At 39.7% G+C, this 12,721-nt stretch overlaps 1 protein-coding gene across 21 annotated transcripts in view; it reads left to right on the plus strand.

Annotated features, from left to right (window-relative positions):
* Positions 1 to 12,721, plus strand: part of LOC135306802 (uncharacterized) — a 193,020-nt gene that overhangs the window by 75,920 nt on the left and 104,379 nt on the right. For 11 of the 21 annotated variants that reach the window (XR_010367570.1, XR_010367569.1, XR_010367571.1 and 8 more), the window contains 6 exons: positions 3,240 to 3,466; positions 4,648 to 4,822; positions 5,390 to 5,539; positions 8,031 to 8,469; positions 9,715 to 9,824; positions 12,194 to 12,261. Coding sequence is in view for 12 of the 21 variants with exons in the window: in XM_064431286.1 (XP_064287356.1) it covers positions 3,240 to 3,317 (78 nt within the window). In the remaining 9 variants the exon portion in view is untranslated. The remainder of the gene's footprint in view (positions 1 to 3,239; positions 3,467 to 4,647; positions 4,823 to 5,389; positions 5,540 to 8,030; positions 8,470 to 9,714; positions 9,825 to 12,193; positions 12,262 to 12,721) is intronic. The other 10 variants (XR_010367573.1, XR_010367574.1, XM_064431297.1 and 7 more) reach the window with 5 other exon arrangements.

The following is a 12,721-nucleotide window of genomic DNA, read 5'->3' on the forward strand; positions in this document are numbered from 1 at the left end:
TTCAGGTTTAGTGATAAACCTGCCCAGGTTGTTAGCTGCATCTTCCAGCAGAGAGGACTCTAGTGAAGCCTATGCTGCTCTCCTCAGGTGCCAGTAAGAGTGAAAAACAACAGATGCATTGGCTTCTAGCTGCCTTCCTAACACAAAATTCAGGAATGCACCAATTCTTTCTGCCCAGAAAAAAAAAATCAATTTTGCAAAGATTTTGGCCTATAACACCATTAGATGCTGTGTCATCTTGTTAATTTCCGAGCTCCTGTGTTGTAGTTTCTTTTTCTATTTTTTGCTTCTCTACACTGCTGACTAATTATAGTAAAGGTCTTTTATTCATGTGTAGCACAGAACAGCTTTCTTTTTCTTATAATTTGTATCATGTTTATAATAATGTCTGATATTTTTTCCTGTTTGCTTGGAGTGAGAATCAGGGAAGATAATGCTGAAAGAAGTCAAATGTTGGTAGGATGGTTTCACACTTTGAAAACACACAAAGATAGAGAAAGAATACAGAAAGTGCTTAAAAAAAATAACAATGTCAACACAGCAACTTTTCCCATTCTTCAAAATTTATTACAAATCAGTTAAGAAGCTTATTGTCAAGAAGAGCATTTCTTGATCAATTCCTGGGTCAGTACAGACACAGAACTGTGGATTTCTGCAGGAATGATGGCTACAGACAGACGAGTCAGTGAGGTCCCCAGAGCTCTGTATCCTGTCTCTGATCACGGCCAGGGAAGGATGCTTGGGCAGCATTTTAACAGCAGTGCCCATGAGGTCTGGTGCAGCTCTAGGTATATTCTTATTTCTGTTCCAAGTTAAAAAGACCCTGGGCTGTTCACTTTCTCTGTGTACAGAAATCATCCCCTTTCACTGTTAATTTTCTAGGGCTGCTGCTCAGTCTGTGAGTTGGGTGGTCACACTATTTGCTCTTACTGAAAGCACCAGAGAGTCAATTAAAATCAGTGAAAAGGCAGGCGTGAATTCATTCAGTCTTTTGATCCAGCTTGCTTTTATGTAATGAAATTGAAAGGTACAGATGATTTTCAGAAAGGTGATTAACTCCCATCAGGTAGATAAGCAAACCTGTTAACAACTATGGCATGTCCCCAGGTGCCCCTATGAATCTAGACTCATAAGGACACAATTTAAAAGATTTTAATTATTACTTTTTGAATTTGTAGTTTAGTTAGGATCTTGAAAATGTACAATGATTAATGACTATCTAGTAAAGTGACTGTAAAAATGTATTAAGCCCCTGAGAATGATAAATCTTCTGTAAATTAATGCAGACTGACAGTCAAGGATCACGTGTTCTCCAGACCTTTTGATAAATGTTTTTGCTTTTATTTGCAATAAACTTTGATACATGAAACTGGATAATTTATTTCCACTAATTTATCTTTGTTCTCATGGGTATCAGCTCCTCTCTTTCTGTATTTTCATCCTAGAGAAATACAGTAGAGGTTAGATCATCATCAGTAACAACAGACCTAACAAAATCAACTGGAATATGTGATGTAAGTTCAAATTAATAGCATGGCAGCTGCTTGGTTAGATTAGAAAAAGAGTGGTAGGGAACTGTGCATTGTGTCTTCTGCACTCTGGAAATTCTGTACATCTCAACAATGAATAATTTCATGTTGTCCTCAATTCCAGAATATTTCACTAGCATATTATGTTATTATGAGGTTCATGGTCATGTTATATGTGCTCTACATACTAAGAATGAAAGACTCCTGCCCTGATAGCTTTTTAATCTGTCTTTCCTGCAGCAAAAATCTCAAGTAAAATCCATGCATCCATCCTCTTGTTAATTAAAAAAATTCTGTAGGTTTTTTTTTCCCCTCATTTGAAATAAAAGATGGGATCAATTCAGTCCCAATACATAAGAGGGATTAAAATTCAGAACTGTACCTTTACTTTTTGATTTTACAAGTGATTAGGGGTTTCCACTAGTCATCTCAGACATTATTCTCCTGCCATTCTCTTCCCTTTCAGCTTTCCCCTTCACAAAATATGATCTATTAAATTAAAAATAGAAATCCAGTGTTCTGTCTCACTATGGAAAACAGAAATCCAGGTGAGATACTAGGGGAAACCCAGTTCCAACCACTCCAGTGCCAGGTGTTGCAGGCATGTTCATAAAGGAATTCATGGGGCATTTCCAAAGGAGATGTCACCCCTGTATAAACAAAAGTAGAAAAGGAAATCCAACCTCCTAGGCTGTGAGTGGAACACTGTAAGGTGCTTGCTCCTAGGAGGAGATTTGGAGATGTATCTTGGAAGGCTGAGGACAGTGCATGCTTTCTGAACACCACTAAGGATTCACTAGCAAGGGGATTCTCTGGAACTAAGAGCTTTAAAATTCTTGTTAAGCTGGGAATGGAGCCTAAAGGACCTGCCAGGATGTGAGAAATCTGCCAAGCATGCTGTCCTCAGGTAGAGGAGTAGTGACTTCACTGGGGAGCTGCAGATATCAGGGTTGAGTAATGTAAATGAGAAATGTAATATTCTGTTTGTGTTGGTAGGTCAGAAACCAAAGGTTTTGACATGGAGAAGACAAATCAGTCTGAGTCGTAAATTAAACTGAAGGTCAGCTCTTTTCCCAGCATATGTGTCATTTCAGAGGAAAGAAGCTTGCAAACTACTGTGAACAGGGTGTACTGTGTACTGCACTGTACAGCTGGGAAAATTCCACAATGATATTCAAACTGCAGAAACTAATGTTTATTCCCAGTTTTCACTCAAGCTGTTTCAGCTATATATACTGCAGGATAGTTTGAAAATCAATGATACAATATAAACCACCTATTTTCTTCTTACAGAGTTAATGGAACAATTTTAAGTGAATTTTTCTTCTAAGTAATAAATTTGTTTGGGGATTAACTTCTTTTTTTTGCTTAGGTAGAACATTTATTCCCCAATGATGAAGTGCTTTGATCATTAGAATAAGCTGCGACCACAGTGCTATCACATTCTCTATCATTTATTCAAGGTTGTTGAAATAAGATAAACCTCTTATGAATATTAAGTATTCAGATGTGGGATTTTTTTTACTATCTTCAAACTAGTTCTGTTTAGGAAAATGAGGAAACAATGACTGTACTTTGGTTGGTCTTTTTGTGTGTAAAGTCAAATCTCACCATTGCTCTTTCAGCTCTGATGCCAAAACCCAGGGAGACGGAAATGAAAATTGTGGGGGTTATTTGTACCCGAGGGGTCTTTATCTGACTTCTTCCTAGGTGAATGTCAGCAGGTCAATCTACCACCAAAAAGGAAGGGAGAGAAGAATATGGGCTGCTCTGAACCAGCCCCATTAGGGCACCAGTTTTCTGGGGCAAGGACCACAGCCAAACACAGCCATTGCAAAAGACCAGGACAGGGATGGGCCCAGGATGATCCCCTCTGCTTTAGACCACAGCCTGTATTCACTGTTGTGTTCGGTCCCAGTCAGAAAGGGACAATTTATGTAAGTAAAAATATATACTTTATGATCAAAGTGTAATAGATCAATAACTCATTGTCAGTCAATGAGCTATACACAAGGGATGAAACATCTCCTACATTATGTGTTTATGTTTCTAAGTATTTATGTATACAGAATCCCATCTTCACTGCATGTCATGCAGTGATATTTCCTCAGGCATCTGCCTTCTGACTGAAAATTTCCAGGATAGTTAGAAATATGTGAGATGAAGAAATAGAGCTCTGCTGCAGGCCCTGAAAAAAAATAAATGTTGAGCAGCTTAAATCATGTGCCTTAAATCCTAGGTAGTGGAGTGGCTACCCACAGAGCAAGAGTTAGTTGTCTTGTGGTGAGAGATGGGAATGGCTTGTTGAAGTGTGTGCTCTCCTGCTGTGGCACAGCAAGCAGAGAGCTCTGCAGGCTCCAAGTGCATCAGGGCCCTGGAGCAATGGTCCTCTGCAGGACACATGGCCCTGTCTCCTTGCCAGTGCTCCAGGGCTGTATCTGAACAGAGAGGAAAAACCAGGGTGATTTCTGTGCAGATGCAGAGGGGGCATGGTTTGGCTTGTACCTGAGCCAATATTGTACTATTTCTAAAGTGCATTGGAACCCTTTGAGACAGCATATGGTGATAATTATACAAGATAAATTTCCATACAATATAATCTTTACTGTGAATAGGACTTGGGAGAATAAGATAATTGTTGGCTGCTGCAATTTCTCCTTAGTATAGTTAATAATCCTTGAAAAAATGTGACTTTTTTGTAATCTAACAAAGGGGCTCTGACACCATTTAATCTATCTGAAAATATTTAGGAAAACAGGGTCTGCAGATGGCAATGATGGGACTATATGCTGTTTCATATTGACAGTGCCTTGCTGGGCTGGATTGGTTTAATCTCTTAACGAGAACATGATTATTTTCTTTGTAGAACTATGTTTTTGGGGACACAATTGCTCCTTGGCAGGACTATTTTGGATTATTTTGTTGCTCTTCTATGCAGCATGTCCTTCAGCAGAGAGCTGAAGGGAAGATGTTGGTGCTGTACGCCTTGTCCTGGTTACTCTTGCAATTATTCTTTTGGAATGATTGAAGTGCAACTCTGTGCCCAGGGGGGACATCCTGAACTGGTGTGTTAGTTTTGGACAAAATGTGGTCCTTCCTTCTTTCCTTCTCCTTCCAGACTTTACCAAAGCCAACCTTTCCCTCCTCGAGGAGAGTTTTGGGTTAGCAGCAGCCTCCTTCCCCTCTCGTGTTGGTAGAAGTTGTGCCACTGCTGCCATGAGGCTTCACTTTGTGGCTTGGAGTGACTTCAGGTGTGACTTCTCCAGGGGGTCCTCCCTGAACTCAAGTTACTGGTGAGCAGTAAACTGGACTAAACTTGTAATGGTTTATCCCAAGTTTTGATTGAACTCTTATTTGTTCCTACAAACATTCACCTCTAGATTTCACCCCCTGTAATTGATATAATGCCATTGCTCCAGAGCATGTCATTTGCCCAGTAACAGCCCCAATTACTCAGGGGTTACTGACTTTGGCCTTTTCAAATGCATTAGCTGCAGGAATTGCCATGACCCCAATTACTACAAATATGTTCATGGATCAAAGACCCTGCAGCCAGACTTCTCCTCCTGACTAAGCATTAACCAGAAGTATTGTGGAGCTGCCACAGATTTTTCTTGAGCTACTTTAGTGGTAAGACCATCTGACATGTGTATTGCTCCTTTCATCCTTCTAGAGGACTTCTAGAATATTAGTGAATTAAAATGGACAGGACTTCTGGAATGGTATTTGATCAACCTATCAGAAATGGAGCTTGAAAATACTTTGGGATGCAATATCTATCCTATTTCCCTCATTGTTATTGATTGTTCATTGGCACAATGTAATGAAGAGCAATTTTTTTCTTTTTTCTAATTTTTCAGAAGTTTGAGAGGCCTGGCAGTGCAGCTCAGCAGTGTGGCTGAGGGAAGAACCATAAATTAGTTCTTGTTTTGGCTATGGTCTTTCAACACCTTTCTAGATAACTTTCAATTATCTAGAGAGGGGTGGAAAAGAGAAAATTGTGTTTAAAGGTAAGTGAGATGAAGAATATCTGCCTAGTCTGTGTGTCTTTTCTGTGCCTCTGACTGGGGACACAAAGTCAAAGGTAGCTTGAACTCATGGGATCTTTTACATGAGCTGTCCCTAAGAGTTCGAGGTGCAAGGAGGTTACTTCAGGGTACAGGCAGTTGGAGTGCTGGAGTGCTCCAGACTACAAGATATTTCTGTAAATGTGGGGGCTTTCTCATGTGATCATCTAAATTTTTTCACAGGGGGAGAGAGCCCTTGCTGCATTTGTAGTCAGACCCTATTTTGCATCACCAGGAAATACATTCCTTTACCCACGCAGTAAATTAAAAAAACATACACACATTTACAGAGCCATTTATGTAAGCATTACAAAATTGTGATTGTCAGGAAGCCTTGCATTAAAACCTTCATTCCTGATTAGAAAATGGCATGCTGAGTACTTCAACCCACTTTGCACTTCAAATCAAGCTATTATTAGGACATCTGTCCGTTCACTCTTTTACTTAATGAGAACTGTTTTGTAGAGATGCAATAATGATGCTTCAAAATAAAACTTTAGTTAAAAGCCTGATTTTGTTAGGCTTCTCCTCACAGAATAAAATAGTGAATCCTGCTTTTGCAAAGGCTGAAGAACTGATTTGAATCTGGATCTTGCCATATTCCCTTGAGCATAACTTTGTAACTCCCACATGGAATTTTGCCTGTCTTCCATCCCCTCTGGATTAATGAAATGCTGCAGTGCACATGGAATGTGTGCTCATTTAGACCAAAGGATGCAGCCTTTGGGACACTCAAAGGAGCATGCCAGACAATCACAGAATGCTTTTGGTTGAAAGAGACGTTTAAGCGCCATGCAGTCCAACCCCCCTGCAGTGAACAGGAGCATCTTCAGCCAGATCAGGTTGCTCACAGCCCTGTCCATCCTGACCTGGAATGTTTCCATGGATGAGGCATCTACCACGTATCTGAGCAACCTATGCCAGTGTTTTACAACACTTATCATAAAGAAATTCTTCCTTCTTATGATTTGGGAGGAAGACCAGAAAATACAGGGTTCTAGTGCTGAAAAGTCAGTAGGATTTGCTCATCTCCTTTGTTAATTTTGGGAAAATAATTACATGCTAAGGAGCATTGCCAAAATGGTCCAGAAAGCTGGGATTCAGGAGGACAATGCAGACAGCAGTGCATGAAGACAGGACTGCTCCCAAGACCATGCTGGCAAAAGCAGCCAGGACCCACTGGAGCTAACTTACATGAAACCACATGGGAGCCATCATCCAGGTTGGACTGAAATTTCTCAGCAATAGCCCTGGGAATGATCAGTCCTCAGCTTGATGCAGTGGTCATTGATTTCAGAGCTTTTCAGTGAGCTTTAAAACCCTGCACTGATGTTCTGGAGGTCAACCTGTATGAAAAAAACATTTTCCTGGTGTTCTCAGTATATTTTATTAGCATTACTACAGCAAGGTCTGCTCTCATCACCACAACATCAGGGACCTGCAGCACCTATGACACTACATTTCTCTGCAAAGAGTGTCTGCTTTGTTTGGCAGTGGTCGCACCCACTGCCCTTGGGTTATGCTTGGTGGAATACTATGTCTTATTTCTCCTACTTCAGCTTCTGTGGGAGTATTGCTTTTGTGACAGCTAGCAAAATCCCTAGCATAGGGATTATAGGAACAATAAACTGTTGAAGGAATAGTATTTTTGTTTATTGTATTCCTTAATTTGAAGTATGTAGGGTCCAAAAATGCATGAACTGAATCTACAGTCTAACCATGGCTAATGTTTTATAAATATTAAAATGGAGGCAGACAGATTGAAAAATTGTTGGAGATAAACCTACAATTAAGCAAATTCTCTTAGATGCTCTCAGATCTCTCTTGAACATGAGAGGAAGAGGAAATTATAAAAAGAAAACACAGTGACTTCATTGCAGATAGAAAAGATAATGCTGTATAAAGAAATGAGACATCATTTAATAATATTTACTTTAAGTATGTATCAATAGACAGTCATGCAGATAATGCACATAAAAAAGAGTAGAAAATTCTTTTTAGTGGAAATTGTTATTCAGCTGACTTGTTCAATTTTATGTCACTTGTATGTGGAGAGTGATTTATTCTTGGTTTTTTTTGCAACACCATTTGCTTCACATTTGAAATGCCAATGATGACCAAGGTTTCTTCTGTGAAATGTCAGCAAAACAAAATCCAGACAGCTATTGAGATGATAAGAAAAAAACCCTGGTACTAAACTGGACCATGCAGATTCTTGTTGGAAGGGTGTGCTTTGCTCTAGCTCTTCAATACGTATGGGGACACCTGTGCTAGAGTGGGCTCCCTTCATTATTGACAAAAGCCATTATTAATTTGCACAGCCCCTTCCTTGTGATGGGACTTTAAGCAGATGGTGCTGCAAGAAGGGTGAGTGTAGGACACTGACCTCTGGCTGCCTCCTCCCCCTGGGTAAATCTGTGTTTTTGTATTGCAGATCTCAGTGGCCCAAAGAGGAAAACTGCCAATGTGCAAAATTTCATTAACTTGCAAGGCAGCAAGACAGAGTCCCCCAGGCCAAACTGCAAATCTGCAAATCATGGTGTAAGGTAGAGGTGAATAATAAAGTAGTGGAAAAGGAGAACAGAGGGAACAGTACTGATGGTTCCCATCACTCCTTGTTAAGGCTGCTCTGAGAGTCCACTGAAATACCCAGGAACACAGCCTTGGTTTTGGGTGAGTGGGAACACTCTGGACCCAGCTTCTCCAGGCCTCCCTCTGTGCAGAAGATGTGCTGGCACTGTCACAGCCACATACTGCAGGAAGAAAGCTGCACAAGGAAGAAAAACTTACTCTATTGCAGCCCTGAATGTTTCTAAGAAGAGAAACTGCTACCTAGCCTAGTGTCTGCACTCCTGCTCTGCTGCCTCAAAAAGGTAAGAGCAGTAAGGGTGTCAGTTTTAAAGTACCTTGAAAGTATTGTCTGACATTGTGGTTTCCTTGGAGGCTATGTTGCTGATTACCTGCATGTTAATAATGATGATTTATTCTCTTTAAGAAAGAAATAGTCTGCGGTTTACAAGCTTTCTCAGCCTATCAAAGTCCTAGGGGAGCAAAAGGATTTGAGCTTCCATGTACTAAAATCTGATGGAAAAGTTCATATATACTCTGAAAAATATCACTCACACTTCTTCACACATTGCCAGTGTGTGCAGTGCTTTCCACTCCGTGAGATGATAATAAATGATAACAGAGCAGGTTGCTAAGAGATAACATAGCTTGCCAAAAGTGTGCAGACATAACCAAATTAAGACACTGTGCACCCTAAAGTTTTCAGGCTACCTTGGCAACACTAATGAACTTTTAATGGTTGAAAGGGCCAGAACAGCTTAAGCTTCTCTTTTTTAAACAAACTTTGAGCAACCTTTGCTCAGCTTAAACACACTCCCCTAGCTCTTCTTGCTTTTGCAATAGATTTTTTTCTGGGTTGAACTCAATAATGAATTATTTCCTCTGATTCATGGGTAGAAAATCCTTCCACAAGTCTTTTCAGTTTGACACTAAAAAGGAACCCACAGTGTGGAAATCCAGGCTGAGTCAGCCTTTACACCAGTTTCTGTGAAAGAATCATCCTAATTTCCAATTATCTAAAGCAGTGGCTGCCAAAGTATTGATGCTTCTAGTTATAGACATCATAAATTAGTTGCTGAAGCAAATTGCCTTGCTGTGTTTCCATTTTCAAATGTAATTCCACTGAAGGGACTCTTGGTTTTCTCATTAAGACCTTTTTTCAGAAGGCTGAGAGCTATCTTGGACATGCAGTTCTCTTGCATAGTGATGTTTTATGGGGTAGGAATTAAAGAACTGAGAATATTGTGATTCTGTCTGAGGCCACTACTTGACATCACTTTGAACAGGTCTTCTGCAGGGGTCTTGACTTAACAGGGCCAGCTGATGGGGCTTGTCAAGTGCAGACGTTTTAGTTCTAGTAATGAGTGCATGAGGAGCGCAGTGAAGTGCTGTGATTACAGGCAGGTGTTGTAGTTGAACTCCAGAGCTCCTGCCCTAAAATCAGTGCGGACAGACCAATTCTGGTGCTTCTAGAACATCAGGAAAGCAGTGAATGATCTGTAAGGGGGGCCCATAAATTAATTTATTTAACCTTATTCCTATGCTTCTAGCTTCCTGAATTAGGCTCCCAATTGTCTGTAAAAAGTGCAAGGCAAACGTGAGAGTTACAAACCCACACCCTGTTGGGCAACTGCCCTATGCTGGTACAAACACTGGGTAGGTAAGTGTGGACTTCATTTTATCTGTCTGCAGCTCAGATGTGTGGCTAAGAAGGAGTTCACATCCTATTTTGCACATGTAGCTCACGGAAGGGAATTGTCTGAATGCCATCTCTTCTCACAGGTGAAATGAAAGAAAAGAGGACAGCTCTTCTCACCCTGTACATTGCCCAGGAATACAAAAGTACCCCGGCCCAGAAGCAGCATCCCACCCTGCCTGCTCTGAATGTAGCCAGGGTTTGAGCCTGACTCTTGATGAGAACAGTGAGAAATGACAAAGGCTGGGTGAGGTGCCCCAGATGGGAGTCCTGCTCTTCGTAAACCCCTGGGTTGGAGATGAATGTGCTGGTGCTGCTCATGTGTTCAGCAGCTCACATGTCCTAAACCAGCATTTAGAGAAGCTTCAGAGCTTAATTTCTGAAGATTTTTTAACAAACAGGAATGAGAAATCTCTGTGTTAGGCAGTACCTCAGAGATGTCTTGGAGGACCTGAGTACTTACATTTGTCTGTACATCTGTCTGGTCTTAGGTCACGCACTTTGTTCAACAACTCTTCTCAAATGTAATAACTTTGCTACTGTAATGAGACAGGGTCCCTGGTGTTGTGCAAATGTACTGCATGAATCTAAATAAGCATAAAGTGCACCTGCACTCCCTCAATGGCACTTACCCAGACAAATAACATCCTCACACTTGCAAACCGTTTGGAGCTGCAGATGCTGCTTTGCTCACAGTTACCTGTGTGTGCAGGATTTGTGCACATGATGGGAATGCTGCTCTTCCATGGGTGGCTCTCAAAGGAGTGGGAGACCTAAATTCCCATCAGCATTTAGGGAGAAATAACTGCTAGTCTTCTAAGGTCCCTAAAATGGCAGCTCCATGGCTCTATTCATCCCATTGTAAAATGGACCAGTAACACTTTCTCTCAGAAGTCTTCATGTATGGGTTTAGCAGAAATTGAGTGGAAAGTGCTAAAAAAAAAAAAAAAAAAGGCAACAACAAACAACAATACTGACAGAATAAGAAGCATTTTGTGTCAATCTCAGATCAGTTAATTATTCAGAAATCTTTTCTTAGACACTTTCCCGGATCTATTTTTCCATTTTTCCTTTAATATCAGACCTCTTCTTTCAGTGTCTTAATTAGTCCATCCATAAATATGGATTGGTTATTATATAATTGAAGTAATATCACAGTAACCCTTTTTATATTTTCACCTTAAGATCAGCAATTTCTTTATTTTGAATTAGTTCTTTTTTGTTATAGTTTAGCTTAGAACTTTTGTGCAATATATGGTTTAAATAGTTACTACTTTTCATTTTTTTACATCTGTTTCTTCATTAGTACTTTTGAAATTTGTCAAGTTTTTAAACATTTCAACTTCAATTTGTACTTTATGATTAAGAGAAATTTTTTTTTCTTGTAATCCAAACACATCTTTAATTTAAAAATGGTCTTCTGCCCAAGCAGGGAAAATGTGTCTATGTGTGTGTGGTCACCCAGTCACACTATGAACAAACTGCCTGTAATGTGTGTATCTTTAATATTCAAGACATCAAATATAGAGCAGTGTATAGTTGTTGGTATGATAAAATAGCTTTGCTGCTCATCAGAGAAAATCCCTCCAAAGATTTTCTTCCAGTCTTCTGAACCTCTCTGAGGCTCTTAAATTAGTGCAGAGGTTTCCCAATGGATGGTGACAGAATGAAGCACAGATTTGTTCATCTCTCTGGTACATATTCCCCCAGAAAGCTGTAACACAAACTCTGGGGATGAGATGCCAGAGAGACTCTCACTGTCTCTATTTCTAGTTTCTTATGCTCTTTCATCAAGGATTTGTAGCTGTCACATACAAAATAGCAGGAAAAAGAGTTTTGTGTTGCTAAATCTTGTTTTATTTTAGGTTCTACCTCCATGCAACTAAAGACACTTATATTAATATATATTTTAAAAAACACTATTTTAATCTTAAGAAGATAAATAAAAATAATACAGTTAAACACAGAAAAAGGACTACATAAGAAGCTTTTTTCATACATCTGGTTGGAGAAAGTGAATTTTTTTCTGAGTCATCTGAAAAGCAAAATTCTTTGAAAGCTTTTAAGAACTAGGATACAAAAGGACTGATAAAAAGCCCCTTAGCAATATTCTGGGATTTCAAGTCAAATACTTTGAGTAAATAACAGAAAGTCCTATAATAACAACAACCAATTCAGCTAATAATATCCATCAGTTGAAATAAAAGGAAAAATGTTGTCAGATATAATTTTAAAGTATAAGGTTTTTTTTAAAAAAATTGTCAGTTACATTAAAATGTTGCAATATACTGGCAAAGGTAATTAAACAAATTGTCTTGCATTTCTACTGCCAGGCCTTAGCTCCAGATGAGAAAACTGTCCAGTAAGGATCCAGGACTGGTGAGATTCAGTGGACATTTTGGTATGTAACAAAAGGAGGGACAATATCAGATTTAGATAACAGAGAAAACATTTTAATTGGATCCAGCAGCAATCCCATCAAAGTCACCATTCCTCCTCGATTTGAACCAGAAGGATAATTGTTGGTAGATTTCCAACTCCCTCTGGGAATGTGCTTTATGGAGACCCTTGAAGCATTGGCTTCTAATTCTGAACCAGATCAGGTCTGTTTTGGGTCTGTCCATCACATGGGTATGACCCAGTAGCTAATGGAGAGATGCAGGCAGAGCAAGATTTGAGAAAAATCCCCTTCTTCAGACACCATGTCTCCTTTCTTTATCTCTGAGCTCTTGATTTTGGCCATGGCATTGTGATGAAGTACAAGACTGTCTGTCATTCAAAATTAGATGACATAATTTTTCTGGTCAGGAAATCCCATCATAAAGCTTTGCTCCTGGGCAGAAGGACACAGGCTGAGATTA

The sequence above is a fragment of the Passer domesticus genome, chromosome 8 (genome assembly GCF_036417665.1).
Source record: "Passer domesticus isolate bPasDom1 chromosome 8, bPasDom1.hap1, whole genome shotgun sequence".
NCBI classification, from domain to species: domain Eukaryota; kingdom Metazoa; phylum Chordata; class Aves; order Passeriformes; family Passeridae; genus Passer; species Passer domesticus.